A 21,682-nucleotide genomic window follows, 5' to 3' on the forward strand; every position below is an offset into this window, starting at 1 on the left:
GAAACCGGGGTTGGCTGTGTGCAAGGCAAACACCTGTGTACTATTGCTCCGGCCCCTATTTGTTCTAATTTTAAGTTATTCTTTTTAAAAAATGTACCTTTAATTTTTAATTCATTCCCCAGGCCTGATTTACTTTTTAAACTGATTTAGTGGTTGAGCATAGGCTTCACAAGTAGGAGATGCTGGGTTGTGTTCCAAGCCACCAAAATGGACAAAAACATATTATTTATTTTTAAAGTCCTGATATGGAAAATTCTAAACATTCACAAAAGATAATGATTCAGTTAACCTTTGTGGGGCTGGAGCAAATAGCACAGCTGGTAGGGCATTTGCCTTGCACGTGGCCAACCTGGGTTCGATTCCCAGCATCCCATATGGTCCCCTGAGCACCGCTAGGAGTAATTCCTGAGTGCAGAGCCAGGAGTAACCCCTGTGCATTACCGGGTGTGACCCCCCCCCCAAAAAAAAGAACCTTTGTAAATAAATGACCCAGGCTCAGTTTTTTACCATTTCTTTTTCTTTTTCTTTTTTTTTTGGGGGGGGGGGCGGTGTCATTGCCTGCGATGCTCAGGGGTTACTCCTGGCTCTGCACTCAGGAATCTCGCTTAGAAAGGCATGAGGAGAGAAAAAGAGGAAATGTGTTCAGGAGAGCACTCAGGCTTCTCCAGAGTGGAAATAAGCAAGATGCCCAGGACAAGCAAGTGAGGTCCATGGCCAATGGTGGGCAGGGGCTTGCAGAGCAAGTCGCTTTCAGTTTTTTTAAAGATTGCTGGTTCCCACCTCCTCCCACCCCCCTTTTGACTTCCTTGTCACATGCTAGACCCTTCCTGTTCCCTTCTAGAATCGGGTGCTGAAGCGCCCCAGGAGCTGACATCGGGGCGCAAGAGGACTGTCGGGATACTGGACATGGGAGGCGCCTCTCTCCAGATTGCTTACGAGGTTCCTCCCTCGACCACGCTCCTTCCTCCGAAACAGGTATCTTGTCTTTGGGGAGGTTCACTTGTTGGTATTCGAGATGGCGGGAGCACATATCTTTGGACTGTGTCAACTCCACTCTTCTCTGAGCCTCGTCCAGCGAAGTTCAGGTCTTACTTCTGTGTTCAGAAACTTGGAAGCTCATGCGCTTTTTTTTTTTTTTTTTTTTTGCCTTTTTGGGTCACACCCGGAGATGTTCAGGGGTTACTCCTGGCTCTGCACTCAGGAATTACCCCTGGCGGTGCTCGGGGGACCATGTGGGATGCTGGAAATCGAACCCGGGTCGGCCGCGTGCAAGGCAAACGCTCTACTCACTGTGCTATAGCTCCAGCCCTGCTCACACGCTCTTGATCAGTTACCTCGCGGAGTCTCATTTTCTCATGGGCGGAAAGGAAATAGATACTATCTCCTGCTTCATTAAGTTATGCTACAGATGCAGTGTGTCTAAAGCACTTGGCAAGTTGTCCAGCATGTAATGTTTAATAGCTTTGATTCTTTTTACTTTGGGTGGGGGGGGGGAGGTGCGGGAGCAACCACAGCTGGCTGTGCGCAGGGCTTGCTCCTGGCTCTCTGCTCAGGGATGACTCCTGTAGCTGCTTGGGGGACCATTTGGGGATGCCGGGAATCTGACCTGGGTTGGCCACATGCAAGGCAACTGCCCTACCCGCTGGACTGTCTCTCTGGCACCATAATTTTTTATAGCTTTTAGAAGTTACACATGTGCCCCCAATCTCCTAGAGTTGCCTGTATGTAGTCCTATAATACATATAAAATGCATGATATCACTGTATCACTGTCATCCTGTTGTTCATTGATTTCCTCAAGCAGGCACCAGTAATGTCTCCTTCGTCCTAGCCCTGAGATTTTAGAAAGTGCCACATTCAAGGCTCTTTCAGGGTCAGGAGAATGAGACTCATCATTGTTACTGGCTTTTGGCATATTGAATATGCCACGGGGAGTTTGCCAGACTCTTCCGTGTGGGCAGGATACTTTTGGTAGCCTGCCAGGTTCTCCAGAGTAAGAACTAGATAATAAGATGATTTGCGGCTGCGCACTTCAGGGAGCTGGGTTTTATAGTCTCTGGGTCTTGGCCATTGATGGGATAACACGACCAGGGGCAGTTGGTGGGTGTAACGCCTACATACTGGAAGATGGGGGATCTGGGTGGAGGAGGCCCAGTCCCAATCTGAGCAGGCTTGGAGATCTATGCCCCGGGTCCCACACTCCTGGGTTCCTCTGCCAGTTCCTTAATGTGTGAGGCTTGTCCGAACGTGTGGAGATTGGTCTTAAGCATGGCTGTGGCTGGAACCAGAGGTCTTCAGCTGCCGGTGCTCTGTTCGGGGTGGGGAGGGAAACTCAACCCACCCTCCTCCATGATAATACATATAAAATGGCAGGGCATGTATTTGATAAATTCTTATTTAACTAATATTTTTAGGAACATTTTTAATCCCCTTACCCTACATTCCTTTGCTTCTAATTTTCTTCCTTGACTGGGATGTAAAGAATGTATGTTTTGGTTGGTTGGTGGGTTTTGGGGTTACACCTGGCCTACACTTGGGCCATACCTGGCGATCCCGAGGGTTTTTTTCTGGCTCTGCACTCAGGATTTACTCCTGGCAGTGCTCAGTAGGATGCTGGGGATCAAACCCAGGTTGGTCACTTGTAAGGCAAGTGCCCGACCCACTGTACTCTCTTTCCAACCCTAAAAATGCATTTTGAGAGCTGGAGAAATTAACTCAAGGCACTGAGTTTGCATATGGGGGTTGTGACCCACTCTCTCTTCTTAGGATGGTAATTTTGGAATCAGTAGGAGAAAGAATGAAATCAGAAAACCCTGGGTGAGAAGTGAAAAGTAGACCGTGTGAACTGGATAAGGGAGGATTTAGATTTCAAGGGATATTTTGAAGTAATGATACAGGCTGGGTGGACCCTGAGGGTCCTGCCTAGATAACTAGTTGTAAGGTTGAGAAGGCCAGTTACTGAGAGACAGGCCACTTGGAAAGGGCAGGGCTGGTGCTGAACGAACCTAAGTGACCTGGATGGCTTGGATGAGACCATCTTTCTGGTTGTGAGCCGAGCCTTGGAGTCCTGCGGTTTGTGAAGTTGTTTGTGGAACACTGTATTTGAGATGGCTGAGAAGCAAGTGTCCAGATAGCTGACAGAACTCTTGGAGATACGGATTTGCACTTACCCGAGAGTGTATAGACCTAAGTTTTCAGTTCTCTTGTGTAGATGGGAATAGCTGGGCAGAAGAACAGTGTACTCAGTACAGCAATAGTTCTTTCTTTCTTTCTTTCTTTCTTTCTTTCTTTCTTTCTTTCTTTCTTTCTTTCTTTCTTTCTCAGATCCAGCAATGTTCATGTCTTAATTTTGTGCTTAGGGGTCACTCCAAGCAGCACTGTGGATTGAATCTGTGTTGGCTGCAAGCAAGGCAGTTCTTTTCTTTTTTCTTTTTTTTGCTTTGTTGCTTGGGGGACCATATGGGATGCGGGGATTGAACCCCAGTCGGCCATAAGGTAAATGTCTTATCTGCTGTGCTATCACTCTGGCTCCCATGCAAACCGTTTTTTTTCTTTGTTTGTTTGTTTTGTTTTGTTTGTTTTTAAATTAAATCACCATGAGATACAGTTACAAAGCTTTCATGATCGGGTTTCAGTCATACAATGTTCCAACACCCATCCCTCCACCAGTATACATGTCTCACCCCCAATATGCCCTGTATCCCTCTGCCCTCCTCCCCCGCCCCCACGTCTGCTTCTATGGCAGGCACTTTCCTTCTCTCTCTCACTCTCCCCCCCCCCCCCCCCCCCCCCCGCTCCCTTTTGGGCATTCTGGTTTGCAATACAGGTCCTGTTCGGTCCTTTACCCACTTTGAGCAGTTTCTGTGCACTGTAGAACAGCTGAAGCCGCCTGGAGCAAAGGTCGGGAATGGGAGCAAGAACCCTGAGGGCAAAAGGGAGTAAATGAGGAATAACATTTATTCATAACATTGAAGCCAATGTCATGAAAGGGCTGGGGATGTGGCTCAGAGGCCCAGCACTTTTTTTGCAAGTGTGAAGCCCCGGGTTCTGTCCCTGGCGCCACAAAAGTCAAAACAGGAAAAAGTCTTCATTTCTCTTGGACCAAAAATTTACTCACTGGTAAATTTTTTTTTAAATTTTATTGAATCACTGTGAGATAGTTATAAGCTTTTATGTTCGGGTTACAGTCACAAAATGATCAAACACCCATCTCTCCACCAGTGCACATTCCCCACCACCAATATCCGTGGTATGTCCCCCCCCCCTTTCCCACCCTCCCCATGCCTCTATGGCAATCACTGGTAATTTTGTGATCCTTGGCATCGCATCACACACACACACACACACACACACACACACACACAATAATGCTGTGGAGGTAAAAATGGTGTCATGAGAAAAGCAGTCATAACAAACGAGCCTGGTACGTTAGCAGTGTCACAGTTCTCCAGAAAGCCACTGGAACTCAGATTGGCTTCTTTCTCTCTATGTCCTGTTACAGGAAGAGGCAGCGAAGATCTTGCTGGCCGAGTTCAACCTGGGCTGTGATGCACAGCACACAGAACACGTGTATCGGGTCTACGTCACCACGTTTTTGGGTTTTGGAGGCAACTATGCTCGGCAGCGCTATGAAGACCTGGTGCTGAATGAAACGCTTCACAAAAACAGGTATTTATTTGCTGGGAGTGTGTGTGTGTGTGTGTGTGTGTGTGTGTGTGTGTGTGTGTGTGTGTGTGTGTGTGTGTGTGTGTGTTGGGGCGTGTGTCCGTGTTTCTGATGCAGAGCATAGCTTATGCTACAGAACTTAGGAAGCCGTATTCTCATGCTGCTAAGAGAGATATGTACTTGCCTGTTTCTCCTGCCTGACTGCCCCTGCCAGTAGGGTAACTTCTTAGAAACCCTTGACTGCGTGGAGGTCACGGGCTGAGCAGGTACTGTGCTCTTTAAGGACTTGGAAAAAGTATAACTGCTTATCGTCATAACCTGTCACTGCAGACTCGGTGGCATCAGGTGAGGCTTAATTAAGTCACTCACTAATTGAAGCCCCAGCTGTAGTAGGTCACTTCCCCCTTGTTCCTTCTGCATGGAAGCGGGGAGCTGTGTCTGTGGCATTACACTGGAGCCGAATCTTTGGAAGGACTTGGGGTCGTCGAGCATGTGCAAGATCCAAAGCGCATTGTGCACAGAAACTGATCTTTGGGGGCTGAGGGAGGAGCTCAAAGGGTGAGAGGACTTGACTGGCACACACAGGGCCCCAGGTTCAGTCCTTGCCACTGCATGTCCTCCCAGGCACTGCCAAGGGTCATTCTGGCGGTCTCCAGGCTCCCTGAGATCAGTCTTATTTGCATTAAGTCCAGACCAGCCAGCATTTGCTCCAGTGTGTCGAGATTGCTGAGTGCGTATCCTGGTGAAATAGACCAGAAAGTAAAGACAATTCTTTGATCATCATGCACGTCAAAGGAAAGCAGACAGAATGAGTTCTTTGCTCCTCTCTTCTCTTCTGGTCTGCGTTCCTTTCTATTCTAGTTGTTTCTCTCCATTCCTTTAGCCGAAAACACTAATTTGGAGAATGACATACACATTTGGAGTGATTTCCCTACAGCACTCAGTTACTGTAGATTTGGAACATGCTAATGAAAATATTGTCTCACGAGGGGTTTTTTTTTGGTTTGTTTTTCTTTTTGCAAGCCAAGTACTAAGAGTTCCAGGGCCTTTGGGAGAATTCTGTTGTTCCAGATGATAGTTGGATGTGTTAGCATGAAGCACTATGTTTCCATTCCTTTTGTTGGTTTTGGGGCGTACCTGGTGGCTCTCGGTGCTCTTCTGGCTCTGTGCTTGGGAGTGATCCCTGGGAGTGATCCCTGGCCGTGCTCAGGGGTCAGCCAGGTGCCAGGCAGGAGCCTTACTTCCTGATCTCTCTCCGGCCCACTGTGTTTGTGTTCTGAGAACATCTTCAGGTCCTTGTAAGTGGCCCTGGAGCAGGGGACAAGTACAGAATGCTCCTGCTGGCCCCGAGGCTTGTGAGAAACCAGGAACGCTTCACACCAGCGTTGTCCCTTCCCAGTGCTCCCCTCGCTTCGGCCCCTGTTTGTGCCTTCAGGGAGGAGAATTCTGCGTCCGGGCCAGTACAGAAGTGAAACCACCCGAACTCTGCCGGGCCTCAGTGGCAGTCATGACCCGTCCCTCTCCCTCACCCCCCTGGAGCCCTGCCCTGCCGCCTTAGGAGGCGCCCCCGGCCTTGAATCGTCTTCTCCCACTTGCGTTTTCAAAATGCTAGAGCCTCTCTCAGCATGGTGAGAGCCTTATTGTTTTTCAAGAGGCAAGTGGGCAGAGAGACGGGATGGAACTGCATCCCATTTCATTTTGACCACATTTGTGGAAATCCACGTGGCCCGGGAACTGACCACCGCTGACTGTCCCCGCGCCCTCCCGCCCTTTCTCCTTTTCTTTCAGCCCAATCAAACGTCCTAAGCTGAGTGCCCCCTTCTTCTGCCTGGATGGCACAGATGATCATAATAATGTAACAAGATTGTGGGGGGCAGGGGGCACGTTCACGGGGCGGGCCGAGGAGAGCCCCCGTGCCACAGTCTGATGAGCGGTTCCCTGTTGTGGTCACAGGCTGCTGGGCCAGAGAACGGGTCTGAGTCCCGACAACCCCTTCCTGGATCCCTGCTTGCCCGTGGGCCTCACCGATGTGGTGCATAGGAGCGATCGGGTCCTGCACATCCGGGGCAAGGGCGACTGGGCCACGTGCGGGGCGCTGCTCAGCCCCCTGCTGCTCCGCTCCAACGCCAGCCAGGCCTCGCTCAACGGCATCTACCAGTCCCCCATCGACTTCAACAACAGCGAGTTCTACGGCTTCTCCGAGTTCTTCTACTGCACGGAGGACGTGCTGCGCATTGGCGGCCGCTACCACGGCCCCACCTTTGCCAAGGCCGCTCAGGTATGGAGAGTTGAGGGGTGGGGGTTTGGGGGGGGGGGTTGTGGCTTGCTTCTGGATGCCTAATTTTTGTACCGGCCCCGTTGCTCCCAAGGAACCATGCCACTGGCATCCTGACCATTGCCCAGGAACCTTCATCCTCTTGGTGAGGGAGGGGGCTTAGAGAAGCTTGGGAAACTGCTGTGTGATTCTGCTCCCCTCTCCTCCGCCCCCGCCGGGTGTCCTGACACCCCCTGACATCCCATGTCCCAGCCTCAATGTGCCATGGCAGTGAATAGCTTTTCCTTCCACTTGCCAACACTTTTATTTTGTGTGTGTGTGAGAGGGGAAGACTTAGGGAGCAGGAACATGTCGAGGGGCAGATTCTGAAACTCTCAGGAGTGCAGTGCCCACCCTCTGTCCAGAGGCTCCCTATGAGGATATGTTGGACCCCACGGCCGTCTGAGACAAACTGCTGGTCAGCCACCCTGCCTTCAAGCTCATCCACGAGCGTGCAATGTGGTTCAGCCCCATTTCTTGGAGACGTGGATCCCTCTTGGTGCCAGGGAACTTGAACTTGGCCTGCCCTCGAGCCTCACTCATGAGCTCCTTGTTCTGAAGTCAGTGTGGATGGACATTGGCTTCTCCAGTGTGGACCCTGGCCACCGTGCGCCCTGCAGGCCCCCCTACCCCCACTCCCCCAGGGACTCTTTGGAGCCTAAGGCATGGAAACAGATAGGAATGTTCACTTGCACAGGACTGTCCCCAGGGTTCCTTCGGACTGAGGACACTCCCTCCGGGCTGTGGTGGGTGGGTGGGGGGAAGAGCACCATTGGTGTCACTGGGTGCAGATAACTGTGGGAAACTCTGGCTGTCGGTGGGGGTCACCTGGGGATATTTCCCCTCAGTGGGTGTTCTGGTCCTAATGTGCTTTTGGAGAGGGTGTGATGGGGTGGACAAGTCCATCTTCTTTTTCTTAGTGTGTGCCAGGGAGAGTCAGAGTGGTCTAGAGTCTGGAGGGGATAGTAGAAGTAGTAGAAAAAAAGTTGCAGAAAGCAGAGAATGGAAGCATTGTTTCCATTCAAGATGCAAGAAAAGTAAAAATCTACCTAACAGGTATATGGGACCTAAGCCTCTTTCATCTTCTCTGCTGAGGATTTCCTGGGGAAAATTCGGCCTTTCCTATGTGTGACCTGGCCCCGTGCTTTCATGCCGTCCCCCAGGGCTGTCCTGGTAGAAGTCTTCTGGTAGGCTAGCTCGAGCCAGCCTCCCGGCCAGGACTGTCCAGCGCCTGTGTTCCCTAGGAGTGTCCTCGCCTGCCCTTTCCTGGGCATCCTCCAGGGCCCCCTATGTGTCTAGGGCTTGGGTCTTCTCTCATCTCTCAATGGGCTCAAGTTATTTCTTGCCAAGATGCTCATGGTTGATAGTGCTCTCTTTCCCAGGTCAAAGAGACTGTTGTATCCCCCTCTTTTTTTTTTTTTTTTGAGTGGGGGCACACTTGCTCAGGGCTTACTCCTGGCTCTGTGTTCCAGATCACCTCCACTGGGGCTCAGGAAACCATGTGGGATGCCAGGGACTCTGCCTGGTTCAGCCATGTGCAAGACAACTGCCTTGCTTGCTATCCTGTCTCTGGGGCCCTTTATTCTCGCTTTGAAACCAAGTGTTCTCTTCTTGGGGACACGTGGCCTGGCCGCCCCTGGTGAGGGTGTGGCTTCCCCAGTGTCACCTTCGCCCTTCCTTTCCAGCCTTATTGTTTCTTCTCGTGTGTTTCTGCCATCCGGTGCTCTGTGTCCTGTGTGTGTGTGGACACACACAATTAACTGTCTCCCACTGTCATCTGTCTCCCACTACAAGCTTCTCGGGGCCCAAGCCTTTTGTCTCCCTTACTGCGGACCCCCGAGAACAGTGCCTCGCATATAGCTGGCATGCAGAGATGTTCCATGAACAAGCCCATGGGAAATTGCTTTGGTGCGACTCCCGGCAGGAGGCAGGCCAGTGTTGGCCTTTGGCCGATCAGTGCCCTCCTGCTCTCCCGGGTGCAGCTGGGACCAAGGGGAAGTGGTAGAGTTTGCCATGATTTAAATCTCGCGCTGTTTCTTTGTGACTGCTCCAGGATTACTGTGGCATGGCCTGGCCAGTTCTGACGCAGAGATTCAAGAATGGTCTCTTTTCGTCACACGCAGATGAACATCGACTCAAGTGAGTTTCTGCCTGACTCCCCCAGCCCTTACCCTGCAACAGATGAGGCTTTACACGGGAAGGTGGAAAAGGAGCAGTTCTGTAGAGTGGATTTTAGTGTTTAAAAAAAAAATGGGGGGGGTGGTGGTGTGGGAAGCATAGCTGGCAGTTCTCAGGGCTTAACGCCTGGCTCAGTGCTCAGGGATCACTTCTGGCAGGGCTCAGGCAAAGAGTGCCAGGGAGCAGATCTGGGTGGGGTGTGTGCCAGGCAAGCACCCTGCCTGTGGTACTGACTCTGTGACCCCAGACTGGATTTTATATTGAAGGAAAGTGTGATCATTTGAATTTTGGTTTTCTGTGGAACAGTAGCCAAAAATATGGAGCCTGCTTTAGCATAAGTCCAGGGAAACCATTGGTTACCGAAGCTCTCTTGAGTTCTTCACAATCAAAAGAGGTGGTCTATTTACTAAGAAAAACACACCCTTTCATTAAAATGTCAAAAGTGTAGATTTTTATAAAGTGTGAACATAAACTCTCAGGTTATTACCGCCCGAGTTGTTTTTTTTTTTTTTTTTGCTCTTTGGGTCACACCAGGCAGTGTTACTTTTGGCTCCGCACTCAGGAATCATTCCTGGCGGTGCTCAGGGGACCATATGGGATGCCGGAGATCGAACCCCAGCCGGCAAATGCCCTACCCGCCATACTCTCACTCTGTCCCCCATTACCACCCAAGCTTTACCAGCAGTATTTTGCTGGTTTGGTTCACCAGCCCTCTTGTTTTGTAAGTGTTTTAGTTAGAAAACTGTTTTTAAACAAAAATAAAACTGTAGAATGAAGTCCTGTCATCTTACTTTTGCTACCAGCTGCCATCACCAACTCCGGGCAGATCTTTTCTTTCGCTCTCCCACTCCCAACTCTCCCAAGCCCATGTGTGTTATTTTGAAGCTGGTCCTTGAAACCACATGATCCATTTGTAGACATTTCATTGTGTTCTTTGAGGATAATGGCACAAATATACATATATATTTATAAAATATAAAGAACAATGAAATTGTGTTCATATATATGTATATATATGTGTATATGTATATACACACACACACACACACATATATATATATATATATATATATAGAAGATTGGCCTAGGGATGTGTCTCCATGGTAAGACACATGCCTATTCTGTGTGAGCGTCCATCCCCGGCACTGCAGAAATGCACAAAGCCAGCAGAGAGAACAGCCGCAAGTTCATCATCACTTGAAGGTGCTTCTCTTTCTCAGTGATCACTGAGATGATTCAGTTGGCTGAGCTTTTGAAGTGTGAAGCATGAAGTGTTGGCCGAGGTGTGAAATGGGGAGAAACGGGACTCCTCTGACATCCACACGTAGTGTGCAAAGGAACACCCGAGAACTTGTTCTTTCCGTCTTTAAGAAAACATTACCCCCTTTCTCACCACAGATATCAGTGTTTCAAATCAGCTTGGGTGTACCAAGTCCTTCATGAAGGATTCCGTTTTCCCTACGACTATCCAAACCTGCAGACAGCCCAGCTGGTGTATGACCGCGAGGTCCAGTGGACCCTAGGAGCCATTCTCTATAAGACACGCTTCTTGCCACTCAGGTAAACACTTCAAGCTGCCCCCTTGAGTTTGGGTGTTCATTGGCACCACAGAGATGTAAATGATCCACATACCTCCCGCCACCAGGCTGCTGAGCCCCTGTCACTATCACATGAAATGTTATGACTGGTGACTTATGTCAAAGCAGAAAGGTCTCCGGAGAGGTATAGGCTGGAGTCTGTTTCTTAGCTCCACAATCTCGGAAATCCACAGCAAATCAGCCTTTAGGATTGAGTTCTTCTTACTACCCTGCTGACTGATAAACGGACACTCCATTCTTTGGGGGAAGGAACTGCCAAGCAGTGTCTGGGAGCCCAGGGGCTACTCCTGGCGACGCTTGGCCAAGTAGACTGGATAGTTCCGTGTTCAGCCTGGCAGTGTGGGTGCTCCTCTGCCCGGGGGTACTGGAAGGGGATGGTGGTGAGAGTGGTGTTACGTAGGGAGAGATGGAATTTGGTCTTTCCAAAAAAAAAAAAATTTGGGGATGAGGGTGGGATTTGGGCTACATTCAGTGGTGCTCAGGGCTTACTCCTGGTTCTGTGTTGAGGGATTGTTCCTGGCGGGGCACAGGGACCATATGTGGTGCCGGCGATCAAGACAGTGTTGGCAAAGCAAGTGCCTTAATCCCTGAACTATCACTCCAACCCTTTAAAAATATTTAATTTAGGTCATATGGTTATAATCATGTTAAAGCTTCTGGTATCAATATGCAAAGTCACAGCATCTTATCACTGTCGAAGTGCCCACTGCATTTTCTGCCATTGTCCCTCGGTCACCTCTGGTCTGTCTTCATCCCCCCTCACCAGTCCCCTTTCACCTCCCACTCTTTGTTTTATCATCCCAGGCCAAGGGTTTGCCGTTGTTCCCAGTCGATTCCCATGATTTGTCATTTGTCATCCCATATTCCATGGATGTGTGTGGTCATTGGATATTTGGGATTTGGGTTCTTACACATGTTCTGGACCCATTTCCCTATGTACCCCTGAACCCCTTCCCCACCCCGTCCCCCAGGCATTGTTATTAGGTTACCCTGGGACACATGTCTGACTCGGGTTCCAGTCTGCTGTCCAGAGGGTTGGTTTCTCATGGTAGTGCCTCTGGACACGGATCGTGTCATTGGGAACCTGGAAGATTTTTGATGACACAGAATAGGAGACACAAGATGTTTTTGGGGGGAGCTATTTTTATCTTCTGTGGTCATCCCAATCTTATGTACCATAAGGTGTTTGGGATAATTTCTACATACTCGCAGTGCAGGATTATTTCCAATAAACCAAGGGAAAATCCCGGCCTGGCACCTTTAGCAGCTGGCAGGTACTGAGAGAGGACCTGGGAAGCTCATGCCTCAGACGAGTACCTCTCTCTGATCTCTGTCACACAGATGTGCTGGCCCGAGCACCTGCCAGTTCTCATGTGTGGGTCAAGAGAAACCAGAAATCCATGTTTCATAATGTCATCTTTCAGTTTGGATTTTTGCACCTAAACTCTGCGCTGTGGGTCAAACAAAACAAAAATGGATCTTGGTATCATTTTCCTCAGTGAGCTGCTTTCATCCTGGACAGGCAGACACTTGAACACTGTTTTACATTTTTTTTTTCCAGATTACAGTGCTGTTGACCTGGCTATCTTGTTACCTCCTAAATAACCCAGGAAGAACGGCCAGCCTTTAAAAATTTTTTTTTTTTTAAATTAAACATACTTTGATTTTTTGGATTCCGGGACACCCTTTCCTCTGCAAGTACCATATTTACAAAATTTATAGACCAGTGAGGGACAGAGCCATTACTTAGCTTTATGCTGATTTTTGTCTTCACTGTTTTGTTTGTTCATTTTAGGGTTTTTTAAAATTATTTATTTATTGAATCACTGTGAGAACAGTTGCAAAGCTTTCAGGTTTAAGTCTCAGTCATACAAAGATCAAACACCCATCCCTTTACCAGTGCACATTTTCCACCACCAACAACCCCAATATACCTCCCATCCCGCCCTCCCCCCTGCCTGTGAGGCAGATGATTGCCACTTAACTCTCTCTCTACTTTGATTACATTCATTATTTCTACAAAAGATGGACCATTATTATTTGGAACTTTCCCCCAACAATCAGACCTGCTGAAACGGCATCGTCAAATAATTTTTTTTCTATTGCTGGTTATGAAGAGCATATGACAGTGTAGTAGTGGCCACGCGACTTTGAATTTCTGATATTTTACTAATTAAGTCTGGGGGGGTTTCTGCCAAAAGCGCTGGGTTCCAAGTTGGGTCCGTGTGCCTTGGGGCCATGACCAATCGGAGAGCCTCTCCTGGGGGGCAACTAGTGGTTTTGGAGAGGCAGGAAGCTAGTGGTTTTTTTTTTTTTTTGGTGGTTGGGTTGTTATTGGAATTAGGAGTGGGCTGGCTCAGAGGCTCCCTCTGCAGGCAGGTGAGGAGGGTGCAGGTGGCCCCTGGGCCCCCTGCAGAGCTTTACACTCCTCCTTCGGCACAGATGGACCAAGCAGCCCTCTATCTTCTCTGCTTCCCTCTGAAACTAACACTTGTGTCCACCTCCCAACTCGCCCCTAGGGATCTACGGCAAGAAGGGGTCCGGCAGGCCCACGGGAGCTGGCTCCGTCTCTCCTTCGTCTACAACCACTATCTCTTCTTCGCCTGTATCCTGGTGGTGCTGCTGGCCATCGTCCTGTACCTCCTGCGGCTACGTCGGATCCACCACCGGCACACTCGCGCCTCAGCCCCGTTGGACCTGCTGTGGATCGAAGAGATGGTGCCCATGATGGGGGTCCAGGTGGGCCCGTGAGGCCGAGGGTGGACCCCGGAAGCTCCAGGACCCAGAGTTGCTGCTCGTTGAAATTGATCCCACCACCCCTTTCCTGTAACAGCTCAGATGCTGCGCGTGCCTGGCGAAAAATCGGGCATATTAGGCCTTGGAGCTTCCTCTTCAGAATCAACACGTCTTCCATCTCAGTTTCCACTCTCCCTTCTGAGAGAAGCTGTAATTTAACCGGTGGAGAATTAAACAGTGAGAGATTGGTGCTAACGCAGGGGACCAATCTTATTCCTGGGGAAAGTCCATCTTTCTGTGACCAGTCCGGTGTGTTCCTGGGATCCTTCCCAGTGGTGGGCACGTCTGGTTGAGACCAAACCGGGAGCATCTGATAAAGACATTCTAGCAAGAGCAGCTTCCCCTTTTCTTCTCTGTAACAGAGATACCAGTTCTGTGGACTTTCCACAGCCTTTAACAGGGATCTGAGCACTCTACAGTTCCACGGGACAGATAAGCATTGCCAGGCAACCGAAATAATACAGCTTTCTCGCTTCCTTGACAAAAGAAGCCATCATGAATGTGGCCCATGATCCCTGGCATACGAGTTGCTGATTACTTGTATGTGATTTTAAAAGCTTAGAACCTCTTGTGAATCAACGGTCCATGGCAGATTTTGGCATCGTCGCTGGTGCCTGGAATGACCAAGATGGGAAAATTTTTCTTATCTATGTGCCTCAGAGGCTGGTTGGGCATTCATTTTTCTTTCTGAGCCATTAGCCTGCTTGTCGGATGGAGAAACTGGGATGGGATGGATGGCCTGGATCGGTCTGGTTTTGGGTCTCCAAGCCATCTTTGTGAGCTTTGTGATTCAAGAAGCGATCTGTATTTTACTGCTAAAATCAGTATGATGGTCGGAAGGGGATCATATTGGGGGCTGTTGATAAGGAAGAACAGTATCAGGACAGAGGACATGGTAACAAAACCCAAGTTCTTATTTATTGATGTTTTCCCGAGAAGAAGGGAAACATATGTTGTCCATATGGTCTCAGAGGAAGCCAAATCTACACTTTAAAAAGAAATATCGATTCATAAACCCTTTGGCAACTTTCAGAACCTTTGTAAAGAGATGGCTTTGTTAACAGCATTCCTGCAAATGAGGAGTGAGAAGAGCCGAAATAGTCCTGTTCCATCCACCAGCCCTCAAGAGCTTTGTTCTCCTTTGTATGGGAATGGCCATTTTGCAGATGGATCTCTCTCTCTCTCTCTCTCTCTCTCTCTCTCTCTCTCTCACTTTTTTTGGGGTCACACCTGACAACGCTCAGGGGTTATTCCTGGCTTTGCACTCAGGAATTACTCCTGGTGGTGCATGGGAACCATATGGGATGCTGGGCATCGAACCCATGTCAGCCGCGTGCAAGGCAAGTGCCCTACCTGCCGTGCTATCACTCCAGCCCCTGTTTCTCTCATTTCTTTCAACTCCTACTCCTCCATGGAGTCCTTCCGCTTTGCCTTTCCTTAAGGAGCCTTGATGGTTCTGCTCAAGAATACATTCCCCGGGCTGGAGCAACTTGCTTCCTTTTTGTCACCTTACCCTCCTCCCCACATCACTCCCTCCCCGTTCATTTTTTGTTTGTTTGTGTTGCCTTTGATTTCTAGGATTAGGTGAATATGGAATACTGTCCCTGACTCTAAAGGGGGCAAGGATAGCTGAATTCAAAATAAAGTCCATACTGGGAGCAGAAAGGAATTAAATGCCTTATAAAAAAAAACAGGAAGCAAAAAAAAAAAAAAAAGAAAAAAAACCCCAAGCGATCAAGACTCTCCGATAATAAATGATTCTGGAAATCAGTGGTTGGTGCCTGGCTGGTAGGTGAGAAGGTGACAGACTTTGGTGATTTTTAATTTCAGAGTCTTTTTTTTTTCTTTTGCTTTTTGGGTCACACCCAGTGATGCTCGTGGTGGTGTTGGGGGACCATATGGGATGCCAGGAATCAAACCTGTACCTGGGTCTGCTGCGTGCAAGGCAAACGCCCTACCCACTGTACTATCTGTCCGGCCCCAATTTCAGTCTTGGTTAGAAGTATTTTTTACTTTTCATCAGGACTTGTGTCATAGCAACTTTTAACTTTTAAGATACTTACATTGTCTCCCCCACACACACTCATTTTTTAACCTTTTGTGCCCCTGTAAATGAGCCCTGTAATCAGCACTGACCATTGATAACATCAAAATATGTTGTTTGCTAATCATTGCCTACTCAGGAAACTTTTTTCTGGAAGCCTTGGTTTCCAGATACGTTACTTCCTTGATTGTGAACAGTGTTTCTCAACCTTTCCCTGGCGCTGGCCCTCTTCCAGCCTCGTTTCCTTCCTGGGGTCTCCTGTGCTGCCTCTTGGCGCCCTAGTCTGGTACCATAGTTGTTCCCCACCGCCCATCTGATCTACAGGATTTCCCCCGGGGAGTCATCTTGGGGGGGCACACATGAAGCCATATGGCCCCAATTGAGAAATGCTGACCTAGAGAATAATCCGGAGTTCGATGATTGGCTGGTAATTATTATGTGGTATGCCCCAACTGGAGTTGGCAGGGAGGGGTGATGACTGTTCCTTTTGAAACCCTTATTAGAAAGTCATTCTTCATCTTGGTTATAATCATAGAAACTACCATTTATTAAGCACTGTGTGTCAAATGGTCTTAAGAATTTTATGTGTCTTATTTAATCATTATGACAACCTTTCAGATGGATACTGTGTTCTTTTTATAGCTGAGAAAACTCAGGATTCCCATGTTCATTATTTTTCAGTATAAATACATTCCTTTTTCCTAATATGTTTTAATTGGTGTGTTATATTGTTTCAGTAATACTGTATCTAAGCTTGTCTTTATTACCATGAATACTATTTCTCAGAGTTCCTTGTTATAAAAATCAGATATGTTTTGATGATGTTCCTTCAGAGAAAAATATTTTTTCTCCTTTTTGTTTTTTTTTTGGGGGGCCATACTCAGTGGTACTTGGGGTTGCTCCTTGCAGTGTTTAGGGGCCCATGTGGCAGAGATGGAACCCAGACCACTTGCATGCCAAACATATGCTCAGCCCATTGAGCTGTCTCTTTGACCCAGAAAAACCTAATTTTTGTTATTTGTTTTTGTTATTTGTTATTTTGTTCCTGTGCTTCTTCCATTTCTCCTAAAGAACAGATTTTTAATGACATTTCATTGAAGGTGAAATTTAGTGAAATTTCATTAAAGACATATCATTTATTTCCTTTGAGAACCAGTCATATATTTTTTTTCTCCTAATTAAATGTTCTTAACTCATAGAACCAGACCATTTGTGTTGCTTTGAATCCCCTTTTAGGCCTCCATTAAGGTTTTTAAGATTTCTGTGTACATTCCTGCATTGTGAGTGATTCCTCTGTCAGGATGATTGTTTTCATAAAATTCACATTCCACTGGTTCCTTTGAATCCTCCCAACCCTGATTGGAGCAAAAGTGAACCCGAACTGTTTGAGCACTTTTGTTATTCCTGAGACCCATCATGGATGTCAGAATTAGGCTTTATTCGTTAGTGCTGGCCCAACCATCACTTCCCTCAGTATTCTTTTCACTAGAATGTCAAGAAACTGTGTGTCGCTGATCACATGCCATTCCATTCACCAAGCTGCAATTGTACCCCGGGCCGACTTATACCATCCTTCTCTCCTTGGATTGATTTTTCTTGGTTAAGAAAATTTTAGTCACGTTCCACCAACCTTCTATCTCTTCTCCAGATCTCATCCAGAATATCTGGGCTCTCCCCTCCACGGCTTCAGACTTTCCTTTGGGCTTTAGACTAGAGATGTGAAACGTGTCTGATTGGAAGCCCGCCCTGTGCCTGTGACAGTCATATCCACACTCATGTTTCTGGAACAGAGCAGCCACCCCTTGTGACTGCTTCCTAGCTGGTGCGCCTTTCTCAAAATGTACCCCTTTCCCCAGACCCTCTTTTTTGGGGGGTCACACCCAGTTATGCTCAGGGGTTACTCCTGGCTCTGTACTCAGGAGTTACTCCTGGTGGTGGTTGGGGGACCATATGGGATGCTGGGGATTTCACCTGGGTCAGCCGAGTGCAAGACAAACACCCTACCCGCTGTAATATCACTCCAGCTCTTCTTTTTCTTGGTTCTGTGCTTTGCTCATTATCAGGAGTGAAGGGCACCCTAGGTGGACTTGACAAGAGCCGATGTGGCTTCTGTCCCTGCTCATCACTAACTAACTCTGGTGGTCCAGCCAAGTCATTGGACCTCTCTGGCTTATTTACCATCTAGCAAACCAGGTGCTTAGACAGGACAATATGAGGCCCCGTAGCAAGGGAACTAAGGGCAGGAAAGATGGTAAAAGAAAGCCCATTTCAGGCCAGAGGGATACGGCTTTTGGTTTAGACTGGACTGTGCAGGAGAGCCAGTGGTTGCTTGGTCTTCCCTGTCATTAATGTTGATGGGAATCAAGCTTCCAGCCACTGTCATTCATGAGTTTCAGAGGTTGAGATTTTGATGGCAGGGGGTTTCAGAGCCTCAACCCCCTTGCTTTTGTGAATGATGAAAACAAGACTGAGGGCGGTGCTGGTGAGCAACACCCCCAGCCTCTCCTGTCCTCTGTACCACAGACATACTCCCTGCTTGGACAGCTCCAGCGAAACCCTCCTGGATGAGGTCCCACAGGATTGTCTTCTAGAGAAGGAGAGATAGTATAGCGGGTAGGGTGCTCGCATCCCTGGCACCTCATGGGGGGTTCCCCCAAGCCCCACCTGGAGGGAGCCCTGAGCCCTGAGCCCCCAAATTGAAAAACCAAAAGACTTTCAATAGAACCCACTCCGCGTAGGCCACAGCTGCCCATCCTTGGTACTGTTGCTATTCATCTGTTACTGTTCTGCTCCTGTTTAGGAATAACATGCCAAAGAAATTCTGTTAGAAATGGTACCAAGGTTTTCACTGGTTTTCACTTATTTTTTTAAGACATTGAAGATTTTAGATATATCTTTTATTATTATTTTTTATTATTAGTGAAACACCATGAGGTACAGTTGTGGACTTAAAAACTTTCATGCTTGGGTTTCAGTTATACAATGATCGAGTACCCATCCCTCCACCACCAATGATCCCAGTGTGCCTCCCACCCCCTACCCCCACCCCACCCTGTCTCTGTGGCAGGGCATTCCCTTTTGCTCTCTCTTTACTTTAGGGTATTGTGGTTTGCAATAGAGGTATTGAGTGTCCATCGTGTTCGATCTATAGTCTACTTTCAGTACATATCTCGCATCCTGAGCGAATCCTCCAAACATCCTTTACTTGGTGTTCCCTTCTCTATCTGAGTTGCTTTTTCCCCCATCGTGTGCTGCCGACTTCCAAGCTGTGGAGCAAACCTCCTGGTACTTATCTCAACTATAGATATCTCTTTTAAACAATTGACTTAATTTTGTACAATTTCCTTAGCCAGAAATTGTAATTCATGGCATGGAAACCATCTAAATCATTAAGGTATAAATGCCCATTAGATTCACCTCAGAAACTTGGTTGTGGTTCTTGGGTACTTCCCAGACTTGTGGAAACAATGCTGGCATTTCTTTTTTGCTCTCTTTAACTTTCTTTTCAGACCAGTTTAGAAGGATTGTCTAAATAATTTCCCATTTTTTGCTGTGAAGTAACAATGAATTTCAAATTCTCCCAAATGAGTCTCTCAGATAGCAGGAGTTTGAGAATGCCATCACAGAGCTATCTGCTTCTGCCAGGTTGAGGATTTTGTTAGTGACACAAGAAATATTTGTTCCAGAGATTCCTTTCATGTCCTAATAGACTGGCTCCCTTGTAGGATCACACGAGTGTTCTCCTTTGGCCATTGCAGTTCAATATTTCTCAGTTTTGCCACCATTTTTTTTTTTAGAGGAGGAAAAATACCTCTTCTCCATTCTGCTTCTCAGAAGTCAGAGCCTTTGGAGAATTTTTTTTTTCATTAAACAAAAATTTTTTTGAAAGGAATTTAATTAGAGAAATAGCAGAAAGAGAGGATCTTCATTTTCAAGAGTGCAGGTGCTTCTCCAGTGTGCATTAACCCTTCAGAAAGTCTCTGTTTTGTAAAAACAAGCCATCACCCATTCTGTAAGGGCTTTCTCCTTCTAAAATGTACTCAGTAATTTCTTGCCATTCTTAGAAGAACCAAAGCTGGAGTTCTGAATCATAGGCTATATCCAGCCGTGTGTGTGTGTGTGTGTGTGTGTGTGTGTGTGTGTGTGTGTGTGTGTATGCTCACAGGCAGCTCTGAAGCCTGTCTTCTGTGCCTCTCCCTCTCTGGCATCCCCTCTCAATGACACTTGTCTCTCTCCACACCCAGCTGGCCCAGCAATGTCCCTTTCCAGGCTGTCCTGGATGTGCCTGACCCATTAAGGCTGCTCCTTTATTAGCTTAAAAAAAATCTGTCTCTGGGGCTGAAGCAATAGCACAGCAGGTAGACCTTGCATGCAGCCGACCCGAGTTTGATTCCCATCATCCTATATGGTCCCCTGAGCACCGCCAGGGGTAATTCCTGAGTGCAGAACCAGGAGTAATCCCTGTGCATCGCCGGGTGTGACCCAAAAAGGAAAAAAAAAAATCTGTCTCCGCCAGCAAGGATCCCAGACACATGCTATGATTGCTGATCTGTCAGTATGTTTGTGAAATTCTCACAACCCAGATCCCCATTACCTGAAGCCTCAAGACGTTTTGTCTTCTTTATTATTTCTGTCGTGAGCAGTGGAGTCTGCAGCAATGTGTTGGAAGGCATTTCACTATCTTCTTTCACTTGGGGAGTTGCTAAGGTTGTATGTCTTTCTAGTGCCTCACATTCATTTTTGCCGAACAGTTTTCCCCAAATCCTCACTGATACTGTGGAGTCTGCTGAGCTAGACAGACAATGCCCCCATGAAAAGAGACGATTGTCCTTTATGCAGGGACATGGGCCTGCCTATGTGTCATACCATTTGTGTCCTCTCTTTGCAACCCACAGTAGTTAAATCATAACCCCTGCCTCAAAGGACAGCATTTGTCAATCTATCTTAAAGGCCAAACACCCAGGCTAGAGAGAGAGCGCAGTGGGCCGGATCACGTGCTTTGCATGCAGGAGATCCAGGTTGATCCTGGGCACTTATAACAACTGGTCCCCAGAACACTGTCAGGAGTGACTTCCAATAGCCCTGTGTACCACAGCTGTGGCCCCAAAATTAAACAAAGTGAAATAAGAAAGACTCAGGAGTTCTTTAGATAGCAGATGCCCGTGATTTCTTTGTTGTTTTAAAAATAATGGAATTGGGGCTGGAGCACAGTGGGTAGGGCATTTGCCTTGCACACGGCTGACCCAGGTTCGATTCCCAGCATCCCATATGGGCCCCTGAGCACTGCCAGGGGTAATTCCTGAGTGCAGAGCCAGGAGTAACCCCTGCGCATTGCCGGGTGTAACCCAAAAAGCAAAAAAAAAAAAAAAAAAAAAAAAAAAAAGGAATTGTTGGAGCTGGAGAGTACAGCGGGGAGGGTACTTGCCTGGAATATGGCTGACCTGGGGCCAATCCCTGGTGTCCCATATGGTCCCCAAGTCACCCAGAGTGATTCCTGAGTTCAGATCTAGGAGTAACCCATGAGCATTTCTGGGTGTGGACCAAAAATAAATAAAAAATAATGGAACTGTTAAGATACTTTGAAAATATTACGGTAAATTCACTCAATCTTATACATGTCTGATGATTTATGTTGGTGTCTGGGAACATCAGTCATGCAATATTTGGTGCTGGGAATACAATTCAGATAATTTCCATTCACCATGAGCTTGTTGCATAATTAGTTCTATGGCTAAATGCAACCGGATATTTTGTCTTTGTTTATCATCTTTAATAAAAGAAAAATTAAGTAAAACGCCTGAAATTTGACGTTAATGAGTCCTTTGCAACATTAAAGGTAAAAGGTAAAGGCCCTCCCGTTGATCGTGGATTTGCTCGAGCGGGCCCAGTAACATCTCCATTGGAGACTTTGTTGTTACTGTGTCTGGCATATCCAATACTCTCGGTAGCTTGCTGGGCTCTCCGAGAGGGGTTGCAACGTTATTGGGGGAAAATGGTAAAAGCGTCAGCATGTGATTCTCTGTCTTAGACCATACTGCCCTCTGCTGGCTAATATGTTACTAAGGACAACCTCAGTTTGGGAGTGAGA

General features: G+C 47.6%; 1 protein-coding gene across 1 annotated transcript in view; it reads left to right on the top strand.

Moving 5' to 3' along the window:
- Window positions 1-13,513, top strand: part of ENTPD7 (ectonucleoside triphosphate diphosphohydrolase 7) — a 32,503-nt gene extending 18,990 nt beyond the window's left edge. The window contains exons 7-12 of the mRNA XM_056120462.1: window positions 842-975; window positions 4,501-4,667; window positions 6,618-6,942; window positions 9,032-9,117; window positions 10,555-10,716; window positions 13,274-13,513. Of these exons, the coding sequence (XP_055976437.1) occupies window positions 842-975; window positions 4,501-4,667; window positions 6,618-6,942; window positions 9,032-9,117; window positions 10,555-10,716; window positions 13,274-13,505 (1,106 nt within the window). The 3' untranslated portion in view covers window positions 13,506-13,513. The remainder of the gene's footprint in view (window positions 1-841; window positions 976-4,500; window positions 4,668-6,617; window positions 6,943-9,031; window positions 9,118-10,554; window positions 10,717-13,273) is intronic.
- Window positions 13,514-21,682: the final 8,169 nt, after the last annotated feature.

Source organism: Sorex fumeus, unplaced genomic scaffold (assembly GCF_029834395.1).
Source record: "Sorex fumeus unplaced genomic scaffold, SorFum_2.1 ptg000043l, whole genome shotgun sequence".
Lineage (NCBI taxonomy): Eukaryota > Metazoa > Chordata > Mammalia > Eulipotyphla > Soricidae > Sorex > Sorex fumeus.